The following is a 27,856-nucleotide window of genomic DNA, read 5'->3' on the forward strand; positions in this document are numbered from 1 at the left end:
AGCTGGATCAAGCCCCCAAGCCACCGCGACCCTCCTGCTGTGAAACCGCGTCCAAAGCGCCCAACAGATTGGCTTCCTTGACCAGATCGTAGAACAGCCCTCTTTTCCGCACCAGCGCCGCCGGCGTGTCGAACTCTGCGACCGTACCATGGTCTAGAACGACAATGCGGTCGGAGTCAAGGATCGTGTTAATACGATGCGCAATCGTGATTATCGTCCGGTCCTTGAAGATGCTGCTTCTCAAAGTAGCCTGCAGCAGAGCATCGGTTTCAACGTCAACGGCAGCCTGCACGACGTTCAGCTTTGTGTCACTGGTGACGGCGAGTCGTCCTGCGTCGGGCTTGGGGCAGACTTACCGTTGCTTCATCGAGCACCAGGATGTTGCTTGGAGCGAGCAAGGCACGTGCTAACGAAACTAGCTGTCTCTGGCCCTGGGAAAGGTTTGACCCTGCAACACAGTCAACACTTCTGAGACATGATTTAGAGGTAAACAATAGCGGGCCACTTGCCCCCTTCGTGGATTCGCGCTTCTAGTCTTCCTGGCATGCTTGAGACGTGCTCCTTCAGTCGGGCATGCTCTAAAAGCCAGTCAGCACCCAGCGAGCCGTGTCTATGGAGCGCGTCATGTATCTACCCAGAACACTCCATAGCTCTGTGTCATCGTGAACATGTCCAGGGTCCAAGTTGTCTCGGACTGTGCCCTCAAACAGAGCCGCATCCTGAGGTATGATGGCCAACCTCCGCCGAAGGTCCAGCAGACCAATTGTACTGGTGTTCAAATTATCGATGCTAACGTTACCTTCAGCAGGCTCTATGATACGGAAGAGTGCTAGTGTAAGTGAGCTCTTTCCAGCGCCGGTGCGGCCAACTACACCAATCTTCTCATGCGCCTTAATATCAAGGTTGACACCCTTTAGCACCAGGTCAAGCCCAGGCCGATATCTCGTACTGTAGTTAACGAACGAGACTGCTCCCTTTGACGGCCAGCTGATTGGGGGTCGGTTCTTCGAAATGACTTCAGGCGCCTCGCTGGGCAATCTAGCGTACTCCAGCACTCTCTCAACCGAGACGATATTTGTCTCGACCTCCACGGTCTGGCGGACTATCCAATTAAGGGACTGGGTGATCTGCAAGGCATAAGACATAGCAAGACCTACCAGGCCAGCTGACAAGCCGCTCCCCGTGGAGACGGAGATGATGGCGAAGTTTGCCGCTGCCAGAATAATGACTGATCCTATGAACTCCAGCCGAACTGCAAGCCATCTATTCGCATTGATAGAGGGGAAGTAGGCTCTCAGGTTCGCATCGACGCGCCACTCGTTCTCCAGCGAGAACCGTTTCTGCTGTCGATAGGCGCGGATGGTGCTGATGCCGCTAAGGGATTCCTGGAAATGGGCGTAGATGGGGCTTCGGCTAATGCTGTCAAGACGCTTAAGCTCCCGTGACGTGCGCAGGTAGTATCTCTGAATGTAAAGATAGAGCGCTCCCAGTGGTAAGATCAGCGCGGCGAAGACTGGCGTAGATGCTGAGATGACGACGAGGGTGAAAGCAGCTGCAAGAAGTTCAGTCTGGTGGAAGTTCAGGGTCTGAATGGACTCACCTCTTGCCGTGTTGACGAACAACATGTTGAAAGTCCGCCTATGACAAGGTCAGCAGGGCGCCACAAACAGTGACGTCGGGAAGCGACTTACGCCAAAACCTCATCTACACGGTAAATATCACTGCAACATTGTTAGTGCCCGCCATGCATCCTTCATCCCGTCTTTCGAGCCAGGTCGTCGGGGCAGTGGCTGACGCAGCTCATACGTGTCACCCTCTCAGAGTACCCCGCTCGACCCCAGTCCCATGTCGTGGCTGGGAGACGTTTCCCTCTCCCACTTCCTTTTTCTTGGTTGAACAAAGTGCATAAGCGAGATGCAGTGTCTTACCTGGAGAATCGGTTAAGGATACGGCCTGCCGGTGTCGTTTCAAAGAAACTCATTGGCGATCTAAAGATGGCGAACGCCATACGCTCATGCAGCTTGCGGGAGGCCTATGGGTGGAAGACGGGTTTAGCGGGTGCACCCATTAGTCACGGCACAACAGAAGCAATCCCACACTAAACTTACCTCGATCGAGCAGAAAATCCAAAGAATCAATGTTTGGACAACGACGAGCGCGGCCGATCCGATGCCAAAGGCAAAGTAAATACCGATGTATTTGCCCACCTGTGGATTACCTCCTTCCTCGCCGTTTCTTTCGGCCCATTGTTTTAGCCACACGCTGCCCCCTGGCTCAAGTTAGCGCTATGATATGCAGAACGCCAAGTATATGACAGGTCTGTTATGGCAAGAGCTCTCAACGGAACAGCGGCTGCTTACCGATCTGCGCTGTTTGAGCGCCGATGAGCGTGAGCAAATAGATTGCAACAGCGACGAGGTTACTTGTTTTTGCGTATTCGCCGTAGACGCTCCACTTGACTTTGCCTTGCTCCGAGAACTCCTTGGTTTGCTTAGTCTTGAGACCGGCGCCCTCTTCATCTGTAAGCTTGCCACGAGGACCACGGAAGCTGGCAGTGCTCGCGCGGCGGAGAGACAACGAGCTCGACTTGCGAGCCGCTCCGCCGCCTGGCTTGATGGGAGCCAGCTCTGAGAGACCTTCCTGGTGCTCCTCGATCGCGAGCTCATCTTCGTCGGAGTTAAGACCTTCGCCATAGACAGTCTCGTCGCTGCCAGCGCTCTCCGACTCCCTGCTTTCATCTTCACTTTGACTCTCTTCGTTTTGTGCGGTCCGAATGAGACTAGAAATCTCTCCTTTCATTGCCATCAGCTGCTCGTACGTGCCCTTCTCAAGAATCTTGCCGTCCCGCAGCAGCGCGATGAAACTTGCTTCCATCAGTACCGGAATTGAATTCGTCGCAAGAATCCTAGTCTTGCCAGCCAGCAGACCTTTGGACCCGAGAACGTTGTCGATTATGTGCCTTCCAACATGCTGATCTACGGCGGACAGAACATCGTCGAGCAGGTAAATGTCGGCTCGAGCGTAAACAGCTCTTGCTAGTGTCAAACGAGCTTTCTGACCACCCGACAATGATATTCCTCGCTCGCCGACTTCTGTCTGATCGCCATCCGGCAGCGATGCGAAATCCTCAAGGAGAGCGCAAGCTTTCACAGTTCGATCGTAGAAGTGCGGGTCCCATCTATATCCGAATACGATGTTCTCTTTGACTGAAGCATTCATGACCCATGGTGACTGGGCAACGTATGCTGATGTTCCCCGTAAGATAACTTCGCCCTTAATCTTCCAAAGATCACCAAGCATTGACTGCAAGAAGGAGGACTTTCCAGCGCCGACACGGCCAACAACGCAAGAGAGTTCGCCCTTGTGCGCGGAGAAGTTGATGTCCTCAAGGGCATTGCGAGGCTCTTCCTTATTCCAGGTAAACGTCGCGTCGCGGATGCGCACAGATTCCTCGCCGTTCTCCTGGACCGTTGGTTCTCGAATGACCGCATCTTCTTGCAGCTCCTCAGCCGTGAGGTAACTCGTCAGCCGGCCCACCGCGACACTGGCCTCGATGATGGCTGTGATGACCATTGGAAGAACAGAGAGCGGAAAGGTCAGCAAATTGAATAGGGTCAAGGCTGGAAACACAATGTCCGTGGTGAGTGGTCTGTCCTGGGTCATGACGAAGACCGCAAAGGTCGAACAGGACACTAGGAAAGGGGTAGTGGACCACGTAAAGTTTGCGAATGCTTGGGAAGCGCCAATCTTACGCAGAGTCTTAAGCTCTTGTTCGTTACGGATGTAGTTGAGTTTGTTGATAAACGCTGTCGTCCAAGCATAAAGCTTGATAGACTTCATGTTGTTCAGGATCTCCGTCATTAGTCTAGTTCTTGCGTCTTTGTTCTTCATCTGCCGCTTCTGAAGTGTCTTCATGATCCTCGCAATGAGGCCGTTGATCGGAATCATGATTAGCATAGCGCCAACACCCGCGAGCATGCTGAGGCCTACGAGCTGGTAGAGCGAGAGCATGCACAGCACAATTTGAAAGGGCGCAGACCACAGCTGCTGTCCATATTGAGCCAGGTCTTGAAGACGTTGAGTATCCACGGCCATGTAATTGACGATGTCGCCCGTTGACTTGGCAGCACGGCCTTCGTTCGACAAACGCATAGCCTTGGAGTATATCGCTGCTGTCAATGCTGATTTGATGCGCATGCCCGTTTCAAAGGCTCTCTGGAAATATTGGTGTAGACATGCCGTCTGCGACACCGATACGGCAAACATTGCCAGTGCAATCGCTGCTCCGCGTACAACAGGCTGAGGATTATCCCCTCGGTACGAGTCCACAAAAGTTATGAGAAGCCTCAACAGCTGCGGCTGCACGAATGACAGCGTGTCACTAACAGTCTTGATCAATGCGCCTCGGAAATATGGCCCTCCAAATCCGCGAAACAGGGCAAGCCACAATGACGGGTTCTTCTTCTTGAGCTGACTTTTCCAAGTCTTTTCGAATATCTCCGCTGTCGTCCTGGTAGCGTCCCGTTTCCGCAGGTTCCATAAATCTTCTTGGGTCAAGAAGTGCTTGTACCCGTATTTCATCAATGGCGTCATCCAGCTGAATGTCAATACCGAAAAGATGTTCGCATACTCGTAGGGACACTCGTATTCGTCTCCAAGCGCATCGTACGCACCCACCCGCTTTGGCACGAGCCATTCTAGAGCCAGCTCGACCGCAGCCAAGCCGACACTGACACAGAAGACCACGAAGTATGCAAGGTGTTGCCGGTGGATACCCTGGGCTATGAGCGAGCGGAGCTTGACGGCAAAGGCGATGAGAAGGAACAGCCAGTAGAACAGGACCACGCCATTTGGATTTCGTGATCTCCAGTGCTCGATGTATTGGATGTAACCTATTACACACAGCGAGAGTATAGTGATGATGTTCGTCCAGAACCTGAAGTCTCCAGCCCACACATCTTTGTAGTATTCGACTTGGAGTGCTGCCTGCAGCGCGAAGGTGATGATGAGGCCCGCGACGACAGCCTGGGAGATACCTCTCTGTCAGCCACCGTACGCATCATGCCATGTGTCCTCTTACAAGCTTAGCATAGAAATGCCAATTCTTCTTCACCGGCTCCGGGCTGCCTTTCCCGAGCAAATACCACACGGCCCCCGCCCCGCAGACAATCCCTCCGACTGCCACAGCCGATATCCAGACATCAAGGAAGCAGGGCGTGAAGTCGTATCTGACCGGGCTCAGTGGGCCCCATCCTTCAGCGTTACCACATAGCGGCTGAATCCTGCGTGCCGTAGCCCCGAGGTATCCGTAGGCGTATGGAAACGTGAACGGCGTCTGCGGAGCCTGCGAACCGGTGCCGGCGTGCATTGGGTGAAGGACTCGGGATGACACGCTTACTCCCCAGGCTGCTGGAGGAGTAGTCTATCCGGATAGTCGAGGCTGAGGTGCTGGGAGTCGATACAAGGGTCAACGTGAGAATGCCGGGCAGCCTAGGTAGAAATGCATTCAGCTTGGGCCAATGACAGCATTGACATGGCGTGGAACATACCGACAGCCCTACGAAGATCCGGGGAAGATCCGAGAAGGGCTTCCTGTTATCTGAGTATCGGTAGGCGCTCAACTTATGGAGGAAAGCAGCAAGCGGACTATGGCTACCATTTTAAGACTATACTGTATCTGTTTTGGGTCATTGTCGTAGAGTTATATGTAGAACATCCAATGCATTAAGCTAGCCACCACTTGGGAGTTTATTCCCGGTTGAGAGATCTCATGAGAACAATACAGCTATGAGAAGCTCTGAGTAATGCTACAGCCTTTCATTCATCCGTCAACCCACCATACTCTGAGCTAGGATTGACAGCTCGCCGTACGCCGCACGCAAGTTCGCTTCCACCTAAGCAAACTCTCTATGCTCAGCATTCCCCCTCCGCTCAACACCCACTTCCATCTCCCCACCATCCCCCATAACCGTCTCCGCACCGCCACTACCACCGGACCTCGCGGAACTTAACTGGGCCATCAAGCCAGAGTTCCGGTTCTTCTCCGTCATCTCCATCGCTGGCGCTGTCGTCTGTGCCCCATCCGACAGGGTCACTGAACTCGCCCTATCAGCCTCAGGTACGGCATGCGGAAAGTCATCCAGCGGAATCTCTTCCACGTTGTTGTCTTCCTCCCACGAGTTGTAAGGCGGAGGGCCTCCTGAGTCCCAACCCTTACTCACGTCGTCCTCCTCGGTCCCACCCGCGTTCCGCTGCTCTTCCTGCTGCGTCTCCTGAGCGAGCTCCTCATAGAAGAACTCATTATCTTGCTTCACGAACGCCGCGAGCTCCTTTGACAGACCCTTGGCTGCTGGCTTGAGCGTGGAAGGGCTGGCGTACACGAGCATGACTTCGCCGTTGCTATCCCGCGTTACTTGCTCCAGGACTTCTGCTTCTTCGAGGGCCACGGCTGCGACCCTCTCCTCCAGCCTCCACCATGTGGGGTCTTGAAATGCGAAAACGGTCCCGTCGGTGTCGGCTGTAGTAGGGTTTGGGGGCGGCTGTAGTACATAAGTCACGCGACCGTTGAGAGAAATGCCACGGAGGGTCCAGGGAGGGGCTTGGTTGTCGCCTTGGGGAGTGGGATCCCGGAGTTCGGCGCGTTGACGTGCGATGGATTCACGTATTTCGGTTTTCTGTTTCTCGAGTGCTGAGAGCAGGTTAGTGGGAGGGCAGCTGAAAGGGGAATGGGGATCGCACCATCGAGCTCGGCTTTGACGCGTTCGTAGACTGCTTGAAGTTGGCGGAGAGCTAGTGCGTTGGCTTTCTCGGTGTCCGAAGGCCGCTGGTGAGGCCGGTGTTAGTTATGCGCTAGACAGCACTTGGAGCTCGTCACAACAAGCACTTCCTTGCCCCTAGTAACGCGTGGATGTAATGTGGAACTTTTCGCATGGCAAACCAAAGGCAAAGAAATCAACAACACATACCTCCAATCCGTTTGGCTCGACCTTCTCATCATGTTTCGGCATAGAGATTGTAGATATATGGTTGCCCTCAGCAGTCGGTTGAACCGGATCCTCAAATGCGGTCATCACTCTTTGGATAAATACCAGCGCCTCTCCGGTTACGCCTTTGTACGTGATCTTCCCGACCTTGTCCATCTTGCGATCAATACGAGCGAGCTCGGCCTCTGATTCTGCCTCGCTTTCCCGCAAGGATGTGATTACACCCGTATTTCGTGTCAAGTACGGAGCGACATTGAGCAAGGCCGGTATGCTGACCCGTACAGCATTCGTAAGTCGAACGACGAAGACTTCTGGGAATTCTTCGAAGCCGAGCTCTGCAGCTTTCTCGTCTGGAGGATACACTTCCTTCTCAAGAATATCTTCGAAGCTCGCGTCGACATCTTCGATGCTCACAGCAATGGCCAAGCCATGTTCCAGGACCTTCCGGCGGATGGAATTAGGTTCTACTTTGGTACGATTGTAACAGAATAGCTGCTGCCCTGCGAATCCTCTTGAACGTGATATGCCGTACCATACTTTGAGGAACGTGGATACGGAGTCCTCTTTCATGAATTCTTCGAAAGCAGGAATTTGCATTAGCAATTGAGCACTACCGGACTTGCGTTCGGTGCTATCAAGAAAGGCCATGAGGCGTTGAAGCTCGGCCATAAAAGTATCTTGGCTTGCGGTATCTTGGTCCTGTGTGCTCGTAGAATCCGTGATGCGACCTTCAGTGGCTGAAGATCCCTTCCACCAGTCCGCGTCTCTACTGTAGTCTGGCAGGGCGAAATCGCTGCACAGAAACGCGTTACGGACCTCCGGAATGGCATGCAAGATTGTGATCAGAGCGGGTAGTTCGTTTGAGTATTCATTCGAAGATAGAAATGCCGGTTCCAGGCTGCGTTTGCGCATAGACGCTGGCTCTGTGCTATCGCTAACCTCATTGCTGGGTGCTACGGTCATGGCCCACGCGTCAGCAGGATAATAGGCCAGCCTTGCCGGCCCGAAGGTGGTCGACGAGGTGCCGGTGACACCAGTCTCTTGCTGCGTGGCTTGCCCTGTGGATAAAAATACGTTATCTATATGTTCTTGCATGATTGCGTACCTGATGGTAGCTTGAATTTGACTTTGAGAGGTTTCTTTCCGGGTGCCTCTGTGGGGACCGTACCTGGCATGTTCGCGTCAGTCATCTGCGTAGAACGTTGGCTGGCTCTTGATGGAGGTCGGGTGGGTGCGGTACTGATGGCGCGAGAGGAATTGCCGTCGTAGGATTCGATTTGAAAGGCTAATATGCATCAGTTGGCGTTGAATTCAATGCCGGATTGCTTTGCTATGCTCGCTGAGATTGACTCAAAATTCTCGCCGAGCCATGAGTCCAGTCTTCTGCCGGTTGAGCCGCTTACATGGAATATCATTTCCTGAATTTTGGCCGTCTCGAGCACCCGAGAACTGACTCTCCTCCCACTGCTGATGCGTTTGGGGGCCTACCCAGTCTTGAGTGTTTGCCTAAGAGCCACACGAGGTAAGAGTCCGCGAATAGATCTTACGAGAGCTAGTACGGACCTCTGTGGTTGCATCATCGCCGAAGTAGTTGTTAATTGCTAATTGAAGGTCATTGTTGGCTTGCTGCATCGAAACGTCAGCAAGGTGGTGCTCAAGAAAGTGAAGATTGTTATCAAGTGATACGAACTTGAAGCCGCTGTATAGCCTGCGCGTAACTTGCATTGGTGATAGCGCAGAATTCCGCGATGTTGGCGTCTGACGGCCGTGAAGCCATGCTGCAACTGTTGATTGCGAGCTTGATGATGGTGGAGCGGGTGCTTCGGTGTGGGGGATTGAATATAAGTTAACAGCACAGCTTCAGTATTTGCCCGTGGTTTTCCTTTGCTAGACAAGCGGACTCATCTTGGGGCGGCAGTCGCGGGTTTGATGTTGAAGATGGAAGTGCAAGCAAGCCGTCGCGCTTTCCCGTGGTCACATGCTCGTCATTGAAGCAGTACCACTAATGATTTCCGTGCGTACGCAGTTCCAAGGTTCCAAGGTTCCAAGGTTGTCATGTGTTGCGGCGAAGCAATAAGCACTGATCGACTGTATCGACGCCACAAAAAGGGATCGCTGCCACTTGAAGGCATTTGACAAAATGGTATATAGACGATATTTACACATCCACATCCTATCCACAAGATTGCCCCGCGTCCAAACGGGCCCGGAAACGCCGCCCAATGCCACACACACCTCGCCAACCTCTACTACCGCGCTCTTACCGCAGTCCCGTTTCTTTTCGCAGCGGCCGCGTCCGGCTCATCATCATCAGTCATAAGCCCCTCAAGCTCAAACTCCTCCGCATCCCGGATTTGTCTCTCCACATGCCCGTTCGGCCTATGGGGCTGCCCGTTTGGCATTGAACTGGATCGCCGATGCTGCGGTGGCGACTCGACGTCTGGCTTTGTGGGCGCGGGCCAGGCATGTGTTGCGTAGAGGTGGAGGAGCATGTTGACGACTGGCTTGATGCGTTAGGAAACGAAGTAGTGTCTTGGACCACGGGAGAGGGTATAGGGGAGACTCACATAGGAAGAGGAGGAAGGCGATGCTGTAAAGAATGAGGACGTATGCAACGTGAGTCACCCCGGCGGCGGAGAGCAGCGCCATTTGCTCTTCTGTGGCGCCCATGAAGAGGAAGCCGGAGGCGTAGAGAAGCTGCGGGTACAGTTAGCCTTTGGTGCCGCTGCCATTAACGGTAACCTTGAGGCCGAATATACGTACAAAAACCGGCAAATACTGGAAGCTGTTCGGATCGCTCCCATCCTCTGTCGTCGCGTTCTTGTCCCTTAGCACAAACGCAATCTCGATGATTCTTGTTAGCCCCGCGCCCATGAGCGTGTATCCGAACACGGTATGCACCATCGTGCTGAGCGGCAGGTTTTGCGGATGGCTCGACATCGCGTAACCCGTAAGCAGAATGACCATGCCGGGTATGATGTTTCTTTTCGGCTGTCCGTCACGCTTCTTGCTGAGCCAGATACCCACCAATCCCGCGGCCCACCAGATAATTCCCATGGCCGTGTGCTGCAAGTCGTTGTGCACCCACGGCCCGCCCCACCTATGCTCCGTGAACGTGTTGACACAGCCCCACGCCGCAATGACCAGAGAATCGAAGAACTCCTGGCTCCGCCCGGTCCTCCGCAGCCACAGCTGGCCGACCAGGAGAAGTATTGTAAGAACGATGCCGTATCCAATGAACGCGCTGCCCATAATAAAGTGCGCCAGACACTGCCCCAGATGGTCGCCGCGGCAGAATCCGAGCGCCGTTATGCCGCCAAAGAGCATCTGGATCCAAGCCGCGACTGGCAGCAGCTTCCCAATGACACCGTGGCAGGTGACGATGGGCTTCCGTATGCGGCCCAGGATCCCGCGCTCAATGTGGAGTTTTAGGAAGATGCCTAGGACGACTTGGAGGGTGAGCATGAGCATGAGGGAGGGCGCGAAGGCGGCGTGGATGTTGGATCTGAATTGCCGGCCTTTGTGCTTGTGGCCCAGTATGTAGCCTAGGATTGCTAGGGAGGCCGCGACGGATTGGACGGGGACGTGCCAGCGGGAGCGGATGATCTGGAGGAGCGAGGAGTGGTGAGTATAGGACCGACAAAAGGCAAGAAAGGCAGACACATACCCCCAACACCATGCCTGTGGGGAAGAGCACCCCCCAGGCTGCCGACTGTACGAGAATGTGCACCCATAATATGGAGTCCTGAGTGTTGTGTCAGCACCGGCGCAAGATGGGTTCACTGTTCCGCGTGGTTTACAATTGGGTCTACCGAGACAGCTTCTCCCTCCGGTATCTTGTCCGCATGGTGCTCGTGCCCCTGTACCCGCACGACGAACAGAAAGGTTGCTATGGCCAAGGCCGTAATAGCCTTGGAAACGCTTGCGCCGCCGTGCCCGGAGGCGAACATGTTGCTAATGGGGGGACAAGAGGGGCGGTAAAGGAGTGTTGTGATCCGGAACCGGTTGCGTATGTCTTCCTACTACTTTCCAGATCAGTAGCTGTATAGGCGCATGGCAGAAGTGGTGGGTAGTTGGGCGTGTCAGCCGTGTCTTTGCTTGCGGACATGCACGGGAAACCCAGGGATCAGGAGAGAGGCTGCCTTAGCGAACGCCGAGGCATCACCGATAAGGCTGACGGATAAGGTAGGGCTGCAGTCTCTACCTAGGTGTCTTCCATCACGTCCCAGTACCATGATACCTACTGCCGACAACCCCAAACTATCATCGGCATGGTAGAGAACCTCGTGAGGAGCTTGGAGGATGGACGCTGCTGATGAGCCGCACGGCTCGGAATCGCACGCAGAGATGACGGATGAATCAATAACGAATACCGCGAAGCCACCATCCAAAGATGAGCAAAATGCTGTCCAGAACCGCGGCATCTCTGAGCATGGGGACGTCTGTGATAGCAACACGTATCACCGGCAAACAGAGTCACGCCTCGGTCTATCAGACGCTCGGCCAAAGGTGGCTCCGTCTCAAACCATCCACAACGCGATGGAGATCGACTCTGTTGGAAACCCATCAGGTTCACTGATCGAGGAATCAGATATTGTATCGCCATCAGACGAGCCAGCTCTGGCAGAGACTGCTTGTTCCGCTGATGTAACTATGGAAATACCGGACTCAAGTCAGGTGTCTCTGTTAAGCTCGTCATACGAGGAGCGCGACATGACTAGCAATGCCGGACACACCTCAGGGCATCACTCAGCTAACCTCCCAGCAGTCACTGAGGACGCGCAGGAAGAACAAACTAAAGGACAGAGCGGATATGGCGAGCCCATTCAGGACACCTCAGAATCCGAATCTCAGATTGACCCTCATTCTAGCTCCCAGCTCGATATCGCACAGCAATCCTTAAGTCCTACTCCCAAACTCACAGAGCCGCCCAAAGACAAGCGTATAGTAAGTCCCGTGCACAGTCTCGTGACGATAGGGCCCTCCTGACACCCGTCAGGCCGCCCTCGAGGCCCGCAAGACCTCGCTCGAAGCCACGCTAGCCCACCTCACAGCCACCCGCGACAGTCTCTCGGAGCAACTCTCCGCTCTGCCATCAATCTCACCCACTCTGGAGTACCTAAACGGAAGCATCACAGGGGAGGGCCTCCCCCACGTTCCAGCCTCCCCTTTCCCTTCCAACCACTCATCGTCTCCCCCTTCCAGCCAGGTATCCGACCCCATCCATTCCGACGCCGCAGTCCTCGCAGCAGCAAAAGCGGTAATAAAGCGCCATATCACGCTGCTGCACGACTACAACGAGATCCGGGATGTCGGGCTCGGCCTCATGGGGCTGATTGCCGATGCGCGGGGTGTCAGAATCAAGGACGTGCAGGAGGAGTTCGGGATCGAGGCCAAGGATTGACGCAGTACTCGAGTATGACTCCCAAAACGAAAACGGATCATGACTTACGCTACGTGGGCGGAGGACGGAATGCGAGTTGCGTGGCTGAGAGGTGCGCAGGGGCAAGGACGGAGGGTGTTATTGTTGTGGGAAGGGAAGAAATGGCGAGGGTGTTGTGTAGCTTCTGGGGTGGGTAGCACATATTGCGTAGGAGTTGAGCGATACGGCTGACGTGATTTTTCTTGCAGGCAGCTCTTACACCAGAACGAGAACGGAGCAACCCATCGCTATCCTGCAATCGCGTGGCATGGCTAGGTGGAACGAAAGAAGCGATCAGTGCGGAAGTAGCTTGCGAATTTTCGTGACATATGCTGCAGCTGAAGAGCTGAGGTACTACGTCTACAACTTGAATAAAAGGACGAATGTTACGGCGAACCAAGCCGACCAGACATGCATCTCGTGGAACGAGAGTGGTATATCGCCCAACGCCGCCGCAATGCTCAATACACGGCCAAAACCTTTAACCTTAATGGCAAACAGCACTACCTTAATGCGCCTTCCCCAAACTCTGCAAAGACACGAGTTCGAAGTACCTGCCGCCTTTCGTGATCAGCTCGCTGTGCGTCCCCCTCTCGACGACCCTCCCACCATCAAACACGTAGATGATATCAGCCTTCTGGATCGTGCTCAGTCTGTGTGCCACAGCAATCGTCGTGCGACCCTTCGCCGCGGCGTCCAAGGCTGCTTGGACGACCTTCTCTGACTCCGAGTCTAGAGCCGAGGTCGCTTCGTCGAGGAGCAAGATCTTCGGGTCGCGGAGCAGGGCGCGTGCAATGGCTATGCGCTGCTTTTGGCCGCCGGAGAGGAGCGTGCCTTTGCTGCCGCAGATGGTGTTGAAGCCGTCGCTGTGGGTTCAAGTCAGTGGTGATCACACGATGGTTGTTGGATTAGGAACTTACGGCAGCGACAGAATAAACTCATAGATATTGGCGTCCTTGCAAGCCTGAACGATCAACTCCTCAGAGACATCGTCGTTGTCGGCGCCAAGCAAGATGTTCTCCCGTATAGTGCCCTGGTACAGTGTCGGCTCCTGGCTAACAAGCGCGAGGTAGCTCCTGTAATCAGTGATGTTGAGGCTCGAGATCTCGCGGCCGTCGACGTAGACACCGCCGACCAAAGGGTCATAGAAACGTTCCAGAAGAGCGATAGTAGTACTCTTGCCACACCCGCTAGCGCCAACAAGCGCAACGTACTGGCCCGGCTTGACCGTGAGATTCAGCCCACGTAGTACGGGCTGCTCAGGCCTCGTCGGGTAGCGGAAGTGTACGTCCCTGAATTCGATGGAGCCTTCCATGCCGCTCAGTCTCTGCCCGACCTCAGACCACGAGTCGATCTCGGGCTTGCGGTCGAAGAGGTCCTTGAGACCCGCGGCGGCGTGCTTGGCCTTGCCCATGTCCGGTGCGAAGGAGAAGATCGTGCCGGCGGACTGGGCGCTGAAAGTAACGGCGGTAAAGCAGATGAAGAATTGAAGCATGGTGTACTCGCCGCTTGCCAGTAGGGTGCCACCATACCAGAAGCCGAGAGCCATGCAGAGGAACATAAGAGACTGAGATGCCGCATACAGTATCGATGATCTGAGGATGGATCGGAGACTCTTCTGGCGTTGTGCGACAAGCTTTGCGTGGTACTGCTGGTAGACGTCATCTTCGCGCGTGAGGGAGGCAACGGTGCGGATGGCCGAAGTGGCTTCGCAAGCGTAGCTGGCAGAGTTGGCATACGCTTTCTTTGAGCGCGTCTCAAATCTTGCGAGCATCCAGAAGCGGAAGAAACCGCATGCTAGAAGGACCGGTATCGTCGCTATGCAGACGAGAGCAAGCTTCCATCCGATGGCGAGGGAGATCGCGATGGCGGCGACAAGGGTAGTGGTGACGATGAGAAGCGTGCCGAGAGTGACTCCACTAAGGCCCTCAATCTTGGTTGTCTCGGTCGACAGGAACGAGGTGAGCGCGCCAGCGTTGTTCTCTTCCTTGTCGAAGAAGGCGATATCTTGCCTGAGCATCGTCCTGAATGCTCGGTCTCGGATGCGGTGGACAAGTCGTTCGGAGCAGAAAGCAAACGCAATGCCCTGACCCCAGAACGAAATGAATTGAGTGATGCCGAGCATGAGGTACATCGCGCTCCAGAAGTTCGCTTCGCTGCGGAGCTGCGCATATTCGTTTGGAGGCCGGGATAAGGCGACGATACACTTGGCAAAGAAGATAGCCTGTACAGGATTACCGCCACCAGCGATGATGGACCAGAAGAGCCCAATGAGCATGAAGTGCCATTCCTTCTTATTGAAGCTGCCGACGAGCTTTATGAGCGTCCAAAGTGAGTATTCTCCCTTTGTCTCTGCCTTCCTCTTCTGCAGTTCAATGCTCGATGCCGACTTGCCAGTCTGAGTTCGATTCAGCCTGTTGGCGGGATCTACATCGTCGGGGTCGGAGTCAAAGGCATTGCCCTTCTCAGTGGCCGGACTGCACAGCTGATCATCTCGTTCGTCGAGAATGGCAACCTCATCTTCGTCCTTGCCCTGATTGGCAGCTGAGATGCGTTGTGCTTCGACCAGGTTGTAGTAGGCTCCCTTCCTTTCGAGCAATCCGTCATGGGTACCCTGTTCAACAATTCTCCCCTTGGTCATGACAACAATGTTGTCGGCGCCCTTGATGGTCGACAGACGGTGGGCAATGACGATGGTGGTGCGGCCCTGAGCTGCTTTGTCAAGCGCGGCTTGCACCACGCCTTCGCTCTTCGTGTCCAAGGCGGAGGTTGCCTCATCCAACAGAAGGATCTTAGGGTCACTAACGATTGCACGGGCAATGGCAATTCTCTGCTTCTGTCCACCCGACATTAGGAAGCCACGCTCGCCAACGTTGGTCTCATAGCCTTCGGGTAGGGCGGTGATGAAATCATGGGCGTTGGACATCTTTGCAGCGTTTATTACCATCTCTTTGATCTTTTCCTCACCCAAATGCTCATAGCTCGTACCAATCAACCCGTGTCGTATGTTGCTGAAAATGCTAACCGCAAAGAGTACGGGCTCTTGTTGCACCAGAGAAATTTGCCGACGGAGCCAGTGAAGGTTTAGATCCTGGATATTGTGACCGTCGAGCAGCACAGTGCCCCCAACAGGGTCGTAGAATCTCTCCACAAGGCCGACGATGGTACTCTTTCCTGAGCCTGAAGCTCCAACAAGCGCAGTAGTCTTCCCAGCCGGTACAACAAGATTAACGTCTTCCATCACTACCACCTCTGGCCGAGAGGGATAGATATGCTTGACATTGCGGAGCTCAACGGTTCCTTCGACAACATCCAATGTCTTCCCGGCACTCGTCATTGGATCCAATGGTGAAACCCTGTCGATGGTGCTGTATATCTTGGCCGCTGCGGCTGTTCCAGTGGTAAATGCCGAAATCCACGGTCCAATGTGGCCGAGCGAGAAAGCACCAAAGATGACCGCCAATAGGATGGTAATGATGTCTGACAGCTCCGTCTCACCGGCAACAAGATACCGCGAGCCCATCCAGAAGGCCAGACCATAGTTCAGGTAGATTATGCCCATCATTCCCCCAATCATCACCGCCAGAATGATCTTCATCTTGAGGCCCCACTTCTCGGCCTCTTTCAGATGTACGTCGTACTGGCGAGCCAATTTGTCCTGGGTATTGAAGGCAGTGGCATTCCGAATGGAGCTCAGAACCTCTTCTGCTACAGTCCCTCCGAGTGCGTACGACTCCAGTGACTTCTTGTTGTACTTCATCATGAAGTTAGAGCCGCCGCCCATGGTGAACGTGATGGCGAAGATTGTTGAAGTGAGGATCAGTGTAAGCTTCCAATAAACGACAAATCCAATCACGAAAGCTGTGATGAAGCTGGCCAGAGAAGTCAGAACAAGCCCGACCTTCTCAGATATGCCGTCCTGAACTAAGTTCGAGTCGGATGTGATCCTAGTGGTGATTTCGCCGGCACCGAGCTTGTCGAAGAAACCTATGTTCTGCCTTAAGATAGCCTGAAGGTACTCCTCTCTCATCTTGCTCGAGATGTGTTCACCGGTATAGAGGAAGCCCACTGTGGTGATGTAGATTGTTACAAACTCGCCAATGCCAAGATAGACAAAGTACAACGTGAACTTCGCCAAGTCGCTGGCGAATTGACCCTCGGCAAGAGTTCCGAGGAAGAGTCCCTGGAAAGTCCCTGCAAGTTGTCCAAATATGATCTGCCAATGTTAGTACTGCCCTTTTGCAACTGCTCGAAACATAACTTACCGTCATCAGCGGCAGGATAGCACCTCCCGCAAAAGCACAGATGGCGGAAATGGCAATAATGACTTTGTCCCACGTAGTGGCATAACGGTAGAGGGTGATATAGGTAACCTTGACCGGCGGGACATCCAACTGTCGCTTAAGAATTTGCCTTTCATGCTCCGGAAGGTGCCCAAGAGGATCATCGTCGCCCTCTTCTACCTTCACTACGCGGGAGTCTAGCTTCTCCAACACGCCAGGATCCACGGGGACTGGCGCTTGGCCGGTTAGAGCCTTCTCGCGGTCTTGAGTGATCTCGTCGATGGAGGCGCCCTCACTGCCCGAGCTGTTTGAAGCCTTCTCGTTGACTCCCCTCATCGTGTGATGTTGCTATGGTCCTTTGCTCGACCTGGAAGGTAATGGAGATGATTGCGCTAGCGAGATTCGCCGCGGGGTGGACGTTCCACTGGGTGCACCAAACAGGAAAATACCGCCTTGGTCTACAGACGCTGCGAAGGGAGTGTCTCAATTCAGCGCAGTTACGGTGGCCGTCAAGAATAAGAGGCTACTGGTGGAGGGTGTGGTGCGGAGCGTGGCGTGGGAAGGGACGGCCACTGATGGCGGTATGAGGAGCGGAGGATGGAGTTGTGAAAGTTGAGAAGTAGGCGCTCAGGCCAAAGGAGAGATAGAAGACGGTTTAAGAAGTCGAGAGGCCACAGCTGGAAGGGTGTGGCCTCGTAAAGAGGGCGCCTGGCTGCCATAAGACAGTCAGTCAATGGCGGCGACTTGTGCACGGCATCACGGTATCGTCCACATCCGAGCATGATGTACAGGGATGCGTGTGCTGCACAAAGACGTCCATCCCTCGGCTGCGCTGCTCGAGAAAAGTCGCCGGGCTGAGGATTGGCCGCCGCGCTTGCCCCAGACTCGCATGTCGCTTGCCGAGTCATTCGCAACTTCGCAGCTGCAGCCCTAACTAACATACGTATCCGGGCTCTTCATTCTCTCCGAACTCGTACGAGTGCTGCATCTTGTCTTCGCACGCACCTGTGAGTCAACCATTGCAGTTCACCGTCCGAGACAGTGAGGTCAGCGGGAGAGCCCTTGTAGGGCACCTGGGCAAGCTACACTCCAATACAGGAGTTACGGCCGTTGCATACACGCCCCAAACCGGCAATTCAAAGGCCATCGTGAAATTTGGGTGATGTAAGTAGTGTTGGGGCATCCTGTCACCGACATGCCGACCGCTCGTTACTCGACGCTTTTAACCATTTTTGGCACCGTCAGTCTTAGGTGGAACGGTAAGCCTTCGGGAGTGCCGGGCATGATGAAGCTGCCATGCAATGGGAATGTAGATAATGCTGTTGCCTGCCAAAGGAGTCACCCACAAACGCCCAGAAAACCGCTCTTGGTTCGGACGCCCTCGTACGAGGAGGCGTTCCCGGCCGAATAGTTGGCGAATCGCTCAAGGTTGCGGAGGTGATTCATATTCATCAATCTCGGTGTACATCCCCCTGGTAGTACGGATACGACCCCACGGCTCTCCTCGGCGACTTTGAAGTAATACGGAGGATTTGTTGCATCTTCCTGTTGTGCCTTGAACAATATCTTATGCTTTGGTGTCTGTGGCTCAGTCGGGCTTGCCATATCACGTGACTATCCATCGTGTCACTGCTTCGTACACGGAAGCTTGGCATCCGCCTCAGTTTCGCTTGACAACCTCCCGACGGCGCTGCATCCCCATACTCTCTCCACAATGACAGAAGTACAGTCGCCTCTACCGCCTACCATGTCAGCGGTTACGATAGACGCCGCCGTCTCTCCCAGCCCTCCCCCAGATCCCTCCGCCGACACAACAACTCTATTAAGCACCACCAACGCTTCAATACTACCCGCAGAAGACACCTCTACCGCTCTCGTATCCACAAATGAGGAAGGGAAAAAAGTGAGGAAGATAGTGCGCAAGAAGAAGCGGCGGCCAGCGCGTCCGCAGGTTGATCCCGCGGAATTCAAGCTCGAACCGCCGCCGCAGACCGGAACTATCTTCAACATCTGGTACAACAAATGGAGCGGCGGCGACCGCGAAGACAAGTACCTCTCCAAGCATGCCGCGCCTTCCCGCTGCAACATCGCCAAGGACTCCGGATACACGCGCGCAGACTCCGTTCCCGGGTCGTACTTTTGCCTATTCTTCGCACGGGGGCTGTGTCCGAACGGGCAGAACTGTCAGTATCTGCACCGACTGCCCGGCTTACACGACATCTTCAACCCGAACATCGACTGCTTCGGGCGAGACAAGCACAGCGACTACAGGGATGATATGGGAGGTGTGGGGTCCTTCATGCGGCAGAATCGAACGCTCTACGTGGGAAGGATACACGTAACGGACGACATCGAGGAGGTAGTAGCGAGGCACTTCCAGGAATGGGGTCAGATCGATCGTACACGATGCTTGACGCAGAGAGGAGTTGCCTTCGTCACATACACAAATGAAGCGAATGCGCAGTTTGCAAAAGAGGTAAGTCGTATCCGCTTTTGTCGTAATCTCCAGTCGAGGAAGCAGGAAGGCTAACGCAAGACGTTAATAGGCAATGGCGCATCAGGCACTAGATCACAACGAGGTGCTGAACGTGCGGTGGGCGACCGCAGACCCGAACCCCGCAGCCCAGAAACGAGAAGCACACCGAATAGAGGAGCAAGCAGCAGAGGCCGTCCGGCGCGCGTTACCGGCAGACTTCGTGGCCGAGATCGAAGGGCGGGATCCCGACGCGAAAAAGAGGCGAAAGATTGAGGGCAGCTTTGGATTGCAAGGCTATGATGCGCCGGATGATGTGTGGTACGCGAAAGAGAAGGCGGCTTTAGAGGCAAGTCGGAATGGTGGAATGTTGGAAATATCGGAAGAGAAACTATTGCTGGAGGATGCGGATCGGCAAGAAAAGGAGACGAAGGAGGAGCAAAATGGCGGGATACTGTCGAGCTCGGCGCTTGCGGCGCTGAAGGGATATGGTGGAGGGACTGGCGTTACTTTCACCACGGCAAAACCGGCTGCTTCCGGATCGGGCACGGCACTGGTCGGCTACGGCAGCGACGACGATAGCGATTGATGGAGTCCGGTTGATGTGGGCACCACGTTCCAACTAAGATACCCCATACCTTATTTACCGTAGCCTGGACATGGACACGGTTGTCGATTACTATCAAACAGCATCAGCTGCCGGAATCCATGGCGGAAATGACTGGGCCTGGGGAAATACCTATTATCATGCCAGATCACGGGACCTTCACCGGGCCCATTTGTGTAGCAGGATGTCTTTGGCCATACCCGCAGACGAGTGCTTGCAAGGGGCTCAGGCGTTTAGTTGCGGACGACAGGATAGCTGGGTCTCTGCCCAAGGGATGTTTGCAGCCTTCGGGCACGCATGGTGTAGCAATGGAAGGACAATGCCAACTTCATTCGTGCCCCTCGTGATCGTACAGTTAGATTTGTGCAATGCCGGGCTTGGGTTGCTGCTCCCGGGCTCATTTAGAGCAACATAGCATGCCCAGCATCTGCCGTTTGATGCAAGTGGACACGGTAGGGCTGAAGCTGGTGATGGTTCCTCAGGGTCAGGGTGGTGACTAAGGGGGCAATCACGTGATACGTGCCTTGCCGGCCACTCGATCTGGCTCTCAGCCGCTCGCTCTCACGTTCCAAAGCAGATGACACTGGCCATCACGAACATCGACTTTCGTGGTCCTGAACGTCTCCCCGCCCTGCAACACGTTCACCTCGACGCGTAGCTACATTTACCACCGCCGCGCGCTGCGCTTTCGCACCCGACCAACCCACGCTCATTTCGACTGCGCCCTTACGATTCACCTCACCCTGCCGCGACTGCGACTGTACCCTCGCACTCCCGTCCACCCTCCATCAGAGTACCAACCCACGCGCTTGGCAGACATCAACAAATCCACCGTTCGCTGATGGTACGCGCTCCACGGCACAGCGCATTTACGCAGCTTTGACCCAGCCTACCGCCACTTCGCAAGGCTGCCATTTCCTATTCGCTGTATCTTGGGATATAATAATCAAACACTCTCGCGCGAGTAGAGGGGTGGGAGCGCATTCAACATGGCGTCGGTACAGCCTCCGGGGCCTTATCCTCCCCAGGCTGCTGGGATAATGCCGTTACCGGCCAACTTGACGCGGGAGCTTGTCCAGCAGGCATACCAGGTGAGTTTGTCTCCGAGCCGTGGTTCACATCCCCTGCGATCCACAGAAGTTTTACAACGGCCTGTACTGACTTTTGTCAATAGAAATACCAACAGATGAAAGCCCAAGGCACCAGGGAGGACGATCCGGAGTTCCTCAAAGCCCGCAACCTGCTTCAAGCTGTGCAACAACAGACGAACCTGGCCAAGCAGAGGCAAGCGTGGCAGCGGCAGCAACAGATGCAGCAAATGCAGCAACAACAGCAGCAGCAGAACGGTGCTTCGCAAGTGGCAGTCACGAACGGCGCAAAGCCGTCAGCTATTACGATGGCCGATGGGAAGTCCTCCGCGCCCGCTGTTGATCTCACAGCAGCACCGGCTCCTCAAAATGGCACACAGAACTCACAACCTGCTGCCTCGGACAAACCCGCCCCTTCTATAGGCGCTTATGCTGGCACCGCATTTACGCAGGACCAAATGGCGACTCTGCGCACCCAGGTTAATGCATTCAAACTGCTTTCCAAGAGCCTTCCAATCCCGCTCCACCTGCAGCAACAGCTCTTTCCTTCACAACAAGGGAGAAGGGCACCCACTCCCGCAGAAGCTGTGGCCGTCGCTGGTCAAGTCCTTGAGAAAACCACTCGCCGTACCAGTGCAACCGCTCCCGATACCAGTGTAGAGCAAGCGGCAGAACAGACCCCTCGCAAGACTTATGAGACCTTTACAAACCCATACACCATGCTTGGAGCCCCTATCAGCTATAGGGATCATAGTATCCGAGAGCGACGGACAGTGCTACCAAGCATCATGCCTGTTGGAGTAGACGTCGATCGAGTCCGGGAAGAGCGGGAGAATATCGTGTATAACCGTATCGTCTCACGGAAGGCAGAACTAGAGAAGCTACCTGCGAATATCGGAGTATGGGATACCAGCAAAACGGATGCGCCGACCGAGGACGGTTCTCTGAAGCTGAAGGCTCTGATAGAGTACAAGATGCTGTGTCTACTGCCGAAGCAGCGCGCGCTTCGCCAGCAGATCAGCCGTGAGATGGTTCATTCGGATAACCTGGCTACGACTGCCAATCGTGCCATGTACCGCCGTGTGAAGAAGCAGTCTCTTCGCGAAGCCAGGATTACCGAGAAGCTGGAGAAACAGCAACGCGACGCTCGCGAGACGAAAGAGAAGAAGAAGCACAGCGATTACGTTAATTCGATCGTCAGGCATGCAGAGGAGATGCGGAAATCGGCCCAAGAACAGAAGAGGCGGGTACAGCGGCTTGGACAGCTCATGGTGGTGACGCATCAGAGCATAGAAAAGGAGGAACAGAAACGGGTCGAGCGGACGGCGAAGCAGCGTTTGCAAGCTCTGAAAGCGAACGACGAGGAAACGTACCTGAAACTGCTCGGTCAAGCAAAAGACAGTCGCATCTCGCATCTGCTCAAGCAGACAGACGGGTTCTTGAATCAGCTCGCTGCGTCCGTCAAAGCACAACAGCGTGGCGCCGTCAATCGATATGGTGATCGCGACGCAATTGAGGAGTCGTCGGACGAAAGCGAGGCTGAGGAAGGCGATGAGCGCGGTGGAAAGAAGGTGGACTACTACGAAGTCGCCCATCGTATCAAAGAAGAAGTCAAGGTGCAATCCAGCAACCTTGTTGGAGGAACACTGAAGGAATACCAAATCAAGGGCTTGCAGTGGATGATCTCGCTGTACAACAACAATCTCAACGGACTGTTGGCCGACGAGATGGGTCTGGGCAAGACCATTCAGACCATCAGTCTGATATGTTATCTGATCGAAAAGAAACACCAACCTGGACCCTTTCTTGTCGTCGTGCCGCTCAGCACCCTGACAAACTGGAAGAACGAGTTCGAGAAGTGGGCACCCAGCGTGAACATGATCGTATACAAAGGTCCGCCGAATGCTCGCAAGCTGCAGGCGCAACAAATTCGCTACGGCCAGTTCCAGGTGTTGCTGACGACATATGAGTTTATCATCAAGGATCGCCCTATCCTCAGCAAGGTCAAGTGGCTCCACATGATTGTCGACGAAGGTCATCGTATGAAGAACGCCAACTCCAAACTCAGCAGTACCATCACACAATACTACACCACTCGGTACCGCCTTATCCTCACCGGCACGCCGCTTCAGAATAACCTGCCTGAGCTGTGGGCGCTGCTCAACTTCGTTCTTCCTACCATCTTCAAGTCCGTCAAGTCATTTGACGAGTGGTTCAATACACCATTCGCAAACACTGGTGGTCAAGACAAGATGGAGCTTACAGAGGAAGAGCAGCTGCTTGTCATTCGTCGCCTGCACAAGGTCCTTCGGCCATTCTTGCTCCGCCGTCTGAAGAAAGATGTCGAGAAGGACTTGCCAGACAAGCAGGAGCGCGTCATCAAGTGCAACTTCTCCGCTCTACAGGCCAAGTTGTACAAGCAACTGGTCAACCACAACAGGCTCATGGTCAGCGACGGCAAGGGCGGCAAGACCGGCATGCGCGGCCTGAGCAATATGCTTATGCAGCTGCGCAAGCTATGCAACCATCCTTTCGTGTTCGAGGAAGTCGAGGAGCAGATGAACCCCGGTAAAGGCACAAACGATCTGATCTGGCGAACGGCCGGCAAATTCGAGCTTCTTGACCGCATATTACCGAAGTTTCAGGTGACGGGCCATCGTATCCTGATGTTCTTCCAGATGACTCAGATTATGAACATCATGGAGGATTTCCTCCGCTTGAGGGGTATAAAGTACCTTCGCCTTGACGGGTCTACAAAGGCCGACGACCGTTCAGAGCTGCTGAGACTGTTCAACGCCCCCGGTTCGCCATACTTCTGCTTCCTGCTGTCGACGCGTGCTGGTGGCTTGGGTCTCAATCTACAGACTGCTGACACGGTGATCATCTATGACTCTGACTGGAATCCTCATCAGGATCTGCAAGCTCAGGACCGCGCGCATCGTATTGGCCAGAAGAACGAGGTGCGGATTCTGCGACTCATCAGCTCCAACTCCGTAGAAGAAAAGATCCTAGAGCGGGCGAACTTCAAGCTCGACATGGACGGCAAAGTCATTCAAGCCGGTAAATTCGACAACAAATCCACGAACGAGGAACGTGACGCCATGCTAAGGGTTATGCTTGAGTCCGCCGAGGCTGCGGAGAACATGGAGCAGGACGAGCAGGACGACGAGGACCTCAACGTAATCATGATGCGGTCCGAAGAAGAACTCGAGATCTTCCAGCGAATGGATGCGGAGCGTGAGAGGACGTCCAAGTATGGACCTAACAGGAAGTTGCCGCGCCTGCTATGCGAGGCCGAGCTGCCGGACATTTACATGAACGAAGACAACCCCGTCGTCGAGGAGATCGAGGAGAATTACGGTCGAGGCGCCCGCGAACGCACGCGAGTCAAGTACGATGACGGTCTTACGGAGGAGCAGTGGCTCGAAGCCGTCGACAACGACGAGGACACAGTCGAAGCCGCCATAGCACGTCGAGACGCTAAAGTCGCCCGGCGCGCCGCCAACAAAGAGAAGAAGATCCGCGGCGAGTACGACCTAGGCAACTCACCCCCCGCCTCGCGCGACAGCTCCGAAGAGCCCCAGCTCCCTAAAAAGCGGGGCCGCAAGCCTAAAGCCGAGAAGCGCAAAGCCGACGACGCGTCTCTAGACGGCGACATCGCGCCGCCAAAGAAACGCGGCCGGCAAGCCAAGGTAACCGACCCGCTCTCCACCGAAGAGCGCAGCACGCTCCAAAAGATCCTCAACAACGTCTACGAATACCTGCTGGACCTGGAAGAGACCTCGGCCGACAAGCCCGAACTCCCTCCCCGCGGCATCATCGACCCCTTCATCGACCTCCCCGACAAAAACGACTACCCGGACTACTACCAGCTGATCCGCTCCCCGATCTCCATGAACATGGTCAAGAAGAAGATCAACAAGAAGGAGTACACCAGCCTGCGCCAGTTCAGGGCTGATATCGGCCTCTTGGCTAACAACTGCCGCACGTACAATGAGGATGGGAGCTGGCTGTGGCAGGATGCGAATATGATTGAGGAGACGGCGCTGAGGAAGCTGAGGGAGGAGACGGAGGCGTTTCCAGAGATGGCAGACTTTGAGGGCGCGTCGAGTGGTGCCGATGGCAGGAGTACGGCGCCGGTTAGTAGTGTGGGGACGCCGTTGGCGTCGGGGTCGAACCGTAAGTCTCGACCTCCTTGATGTGCCTGCTTGGACTGGGAGCTGATGGTGTTGGCAGGGTGATGGTCGGCGTCGCAAGCAACCACTGGGTGGTGTAATGACTGGAGGGGACGCTAAAATCGGCGGATGGCATTCTTGACTGATGGCACGATGGGGATGAGAAGATGCAAATGGCGTCGTTGGCTTGGTGGGTAATTCAAACAAACTCATCGGTAGAACTTACCAGGCATTACTTGATTTTTTTGGGATTCTTCGGCGCAGATGCTGAGGGCGTACGGGTTCACACGGAGTGTACTGGGGCACAAGCATCATCCCGGCGCTGTGGCAGCTTGAGATCTGTAGTCTGGGAAGATTGATCAAAGAAATCTGAATATCTGTGAGCTCCCCTTGCACGAATGAATTTGTAGGTTGTGATATCTGTTATGATCTCTCGCTAAATGGAGTTGGCTCAAAAAATGGTAATGTATTTGCGGATAAGGCGATTTTGATTCATATTTCATGGAGGACTAGAATGGTAACGGTCTCGAGCTCCCATGTTCCAGAAGGATCATTGAAACTACGGATTTCCATGCGCCGACTGCACTACTCAGGCTTGCTAAGAGGCAAAGGATGGAAGGTTGGGGGACAAGGAGGCGGGCTATGTATCACCATTATCCTTTTCAAAATGCAACTGCACGCTTCCACGGCACGAGGAGATGCTTTGGTTTGATCTTTGTATTTGTGTGCGCGCGCTAGCTACCAAGGTGCAGCTCGAACGCAAACAGGGTGACTAAGAGGTGCATGAAAGCGCAAAGCCCGAAACGCCAGGAAATGCCCGACTGAACTCCCGCCTCGCCTAGATACTATGCCCCGAGACAACGAGGCCGGGACGCCGCGCTGGAAGCAGATGGGATCGTGAGATTCGTACCGTGAGGAAATAGAGGGCTAATGAGAAGGTTCCCAGCTTGTAGGATGAGGGAGGTGTGACGCCAGGTAGCGTCGTTGCAATGCACGATGGCCCGAGCAGAATACAGCCAATGTGGAAAACCGCCGCGGTGTGGAGAGCCGCGCCGCTCACTCCTCAGTTGTCATCGTCGTCGCCCTGCTCCTCTTCCTCGTCATCCTCGGATTCATTCTCCATATCCTCATCATCATCCTCATCGTCATCCATCTCCGCGTCCGACGACTCGCTACCACCAAAGTCGTCTTCAGCGTCCGAATCGGCCCACTCCATGTTGTACTCATCGTCCCTGACAGTCCTGAACGCATCCTCATGTTTCGGCATGCTGTACCCGGCGGGGATATCCTGCTTGGACGCCTCGAGATCCTTCTTCACCATGGCTTTGTACTTCTCCGGTTGCTTGCGCAGCATGACGCCCGCGTCGACGTTGGCGGGCGAGTTCACTTCCGCGTCATCGAGGAGGGAGAGGATGGAGAGGAGCACGGATTCGACGCGCTGGGCGGGTGACCAGCGCTCCGCGGCGCTCTCGCCGGACATCTCGTCGTCGCCGGGCGCGTGGAGGATGCTGATGCAGAGGCGGCCGTCGGGGTAGATGTTGGGGTGGTAGAGGGGGCGGAGGAACTTGAACTCTGGCGTCTGTTAGTTCGCGGTCTCGGAGCGGGTAGCAAGGGGCGAATCGGTTGCTCACCAGGCGGACGGTAGGGATAGTCCTTGGGGAAGGACATCCGTGCCTTGAAGTAGCCGCCGTAGTAGTCGGAGTCAGGGTTGAGGACGATGAGGGCGACGCTCCATTCGAATATGTTGTTGTCGACAAGCTACGACTCTGTTAGTGCGAGGATCTACTGGGCAGGGTTCATATGCGCGATGAGCTTCACCTCTATGTTGGTCCATGGCTCCTTGGACAGCTGCTTGTACTCGTTCATGAGTACCCGTTCCGCCATGATGCCGATGCTTCTCTCGAGAGAAGGGAGTGACTGCAGTGGGAGGTAGTAGATCTAAGGCTGGTCGGCGGCAGGTGGCCAGCAAGGTTCTGGCTCCGGTTTCTGGTGGTTGGGCTGCGTGATCGTCAGGTGGGCCGCGTAAGGCTGATGCAAGCGGCGGACCTCGGGATGCGCCTTGGTGGTGGCGCCGATGATCGTATCAATGCTCTGATATTGCTGAGGGCGGAGGACGCTTTTTAAGAAGGGGACAAAGTGAAGTGGAGGCCATGAAGAGGTGGGTTTGTCACCTTCTCGCTTCGGAGCGCCAACCAAGGAACTGCAGAGCCGGTGAAAGTGGATTTTTGCTCTGCTCTGAAGACTGTGTGGAAGATGATTTCGAGACCCATGCTGGAAGCTTCACCTTGGTGCCTCTCACGAAGGACTCGCCGTGGTGTTGGGGAGCTTTCGTTTGCAGCACGCTGCTCAGATGGAGAAGCGAGGCCACCACACAAGACCACATTCGACTGGCCAACACATCACTGCATGCGGGGGGGAGAATGAAGGTCTTCATCTTGAATTGGGACTTTTCGTGGCGCCATTCAAATCATCTGCAAAGTAACATGTGTTTCAACCATCAGCTTCACGGCTTCTTCTTCAGGCTCCCGCGCAAGGCGGAAGACGAGATGAGAAAGGTGCTTTCGCGTCAGCCGGAGGCAGTGCAATACCGGCGACACGGTGGAAGGCGACATACGCAAGCGCAGAGGCCGTCTTCCGCGTTGCAAAAATAAGTATAATCAATAAATGAGTCCGTAGACTCGTTTCAGAGATTAAACTGAAAAGAACAGATACTACACTTGATCTAAGCCAAAAGGCAACTGCGAAAATGTCAGTAGGTGCGTTTCTTTTCTTCGGATGTGAATACCCACAGAGAGCTGAGGAAAAGGAAGCAGGTTTAGGCAAGG

The 27,856-nt window shown here is 54.7% G+C and overlaps 7 protein-coding genes across 7 annotated transcripts; 3 read left to right on the top strand and 4 right to left on the bottom strand.

The window, feature by feature from the left end:
- Nucleotides 1-7: 7 nt before the first annotated feature.
- On the bottom strand, nt 8-5,368 carry W97_05262 (uncharacterized protein; the record flags this gene model as incomplete). The annotated part of the gene is made up of 10 exons (XM_007783146.1): nt 8-286; nt 357-465; nt 506-578; nt 635-1,552; nt 1,601-1,638; nt 1,692-1,721; nt 1,929-2,032; nt 2,109-2,269; nt 2,361-5,025; nt 5,081-5,368. 10 exons carry the CDS (start codon nt 5,366-5,368, stop codon nt 8-10), a joined length of 4,665 nt encoding a protein of 1,554 aa, XP_007781336.1.
- A 526-nt stretch (nt 5,369-5,894) lies between these two features.
- On the bottom strand, nt 5,895-10,933 carry W97_05263 (uncharacterized protein; the record flags this gene model as incomplete). The annotated part of the gene is made up of 11 exons (XM_007783147.1): nt 5,895-6,688; nt 6,739-6,823; nt 6,966-8,041; nt 8,089-8,268; nt 8,387-8,489; nt 8,547-8,609; nt 9,248-9,483; nt 9,551-9,680; nt 9,747-10,589; nt 10,651-10,728; nt 10,784-10,933. 11 exons carry the CDS (start codon nt 10,931-10,933, stop codon nt 5,895-5,897), a joined length of 3,738 nt encoding a protein of 1,245 aa, XP_007781337.1.
- Nucleotides 10,934-11,330: 397 nt separating this feature from the next.
- On the top strand, nt 11,331-12,387 carry W97_05264 (uncharacterized protein; the record flags this gene model as incomplete). Its single annotated transcript, XM_007783148.1, has 2 exons — nt 11,331-11,930; nt 11,983-12,387. 2 exons carry the CDS (start codon nt 11,331-11,333, stop codon nt 12,385-12,387), a joined length of 1,005 nt encoding a protein of 334 aa, XP_007781338.1.
- A 526-nt stretch (nt 12,388-12,913) lies between these two features.
- Nucleotides 12,914-17,024, bottom strand: W97_05265 (ATP-binding cassette, subfamily B (MDR/TAP), member 1; the record flags this gene model as incomplete). The annotated part of the gene is made up of 3 exons (XM_007783149.1): nt 12,914-13,271; nt 13,326-16,621; nt 16,671-17,024. 3 exons carry the CDS (start codon nt 17,022-17,024, stop codon nt 12,914-12,916), a joined length of 4,008 nt encoding a protein of 1,335 aa, XP_007781339.1.
- Nucleotides 17,025-18,402: 1,378 nt separating this feature from the next.
- W97_05266 (pre-mRNA-splicing factor cwc2) lies at nt 18,403-19,750 on the top strand (the record flags this gene model as incomplete). The annotated part of the gene is made up of 2 exons (XM_007783150.1): nt 18,403-19,164; nt 19,235-19,750. The coding sequence occupies 2 exons, from the start codon at nt 18,403-18,405 to the stop codon at nt 19,748-19,750; spliced, it is 1,278 nt and encodes a 425-aa protein (XP_007781340.1).
- Nucleotides 19,751-20,757: 1,007 nt separating this feature from the next.
- W97_05267 (uncharacterized protein) lies at nt 20,758-25,055 on the top strand (the record flags this gene model as incomplete). The annotated part of the gene is made up of 2 exons (XM_007783151.1): nt 20,758-20,859; nt 20,943-25,055. 2 exons carry the CDS (start codon nt 20,758-20,760, stop codon nt 25,053-25,055), a joined length of 4,215 nt encoding a protein of 1,404 aa, XP_007781341.1.
- Nucleotides 25,056-26,094: 1,039 nt separating this feature from the next.
- W97_05268 (uncharacterized protein) lies at nt 26,095-26,915 on the bottom strand (the record flags this gene model as incomplete). Its single annotated transcript, XM_007783152.1, has 3 exons — nt 26,095-26,603; nt 26,663-26,789; nt 26,850-26,915. The coding sequence occupies 3 exons, from the start codon at nt 26,913-26,915 to the stop codon at nt 26,095-26,097; spliced, it is 702 nt and encodes a 233-aa protein (XP_007781342.1).
- Between the last annotated feature and the right edge of the window lie 941 nt (nt 26,916-27,856).

Source organism: Coniosporium apollinis (genome assembly GCF_000281105.1).
Source record: "Coniosporium apollinis CBS 100218 chromosome Unknown supercont1.24, whole genome shotgun sequence".
NCBI classification, from domain to species: Eukaryota; Fungi; Ascomycota; class Dothideomycetes; genus Coniosporium; species Coniosporium apollinis.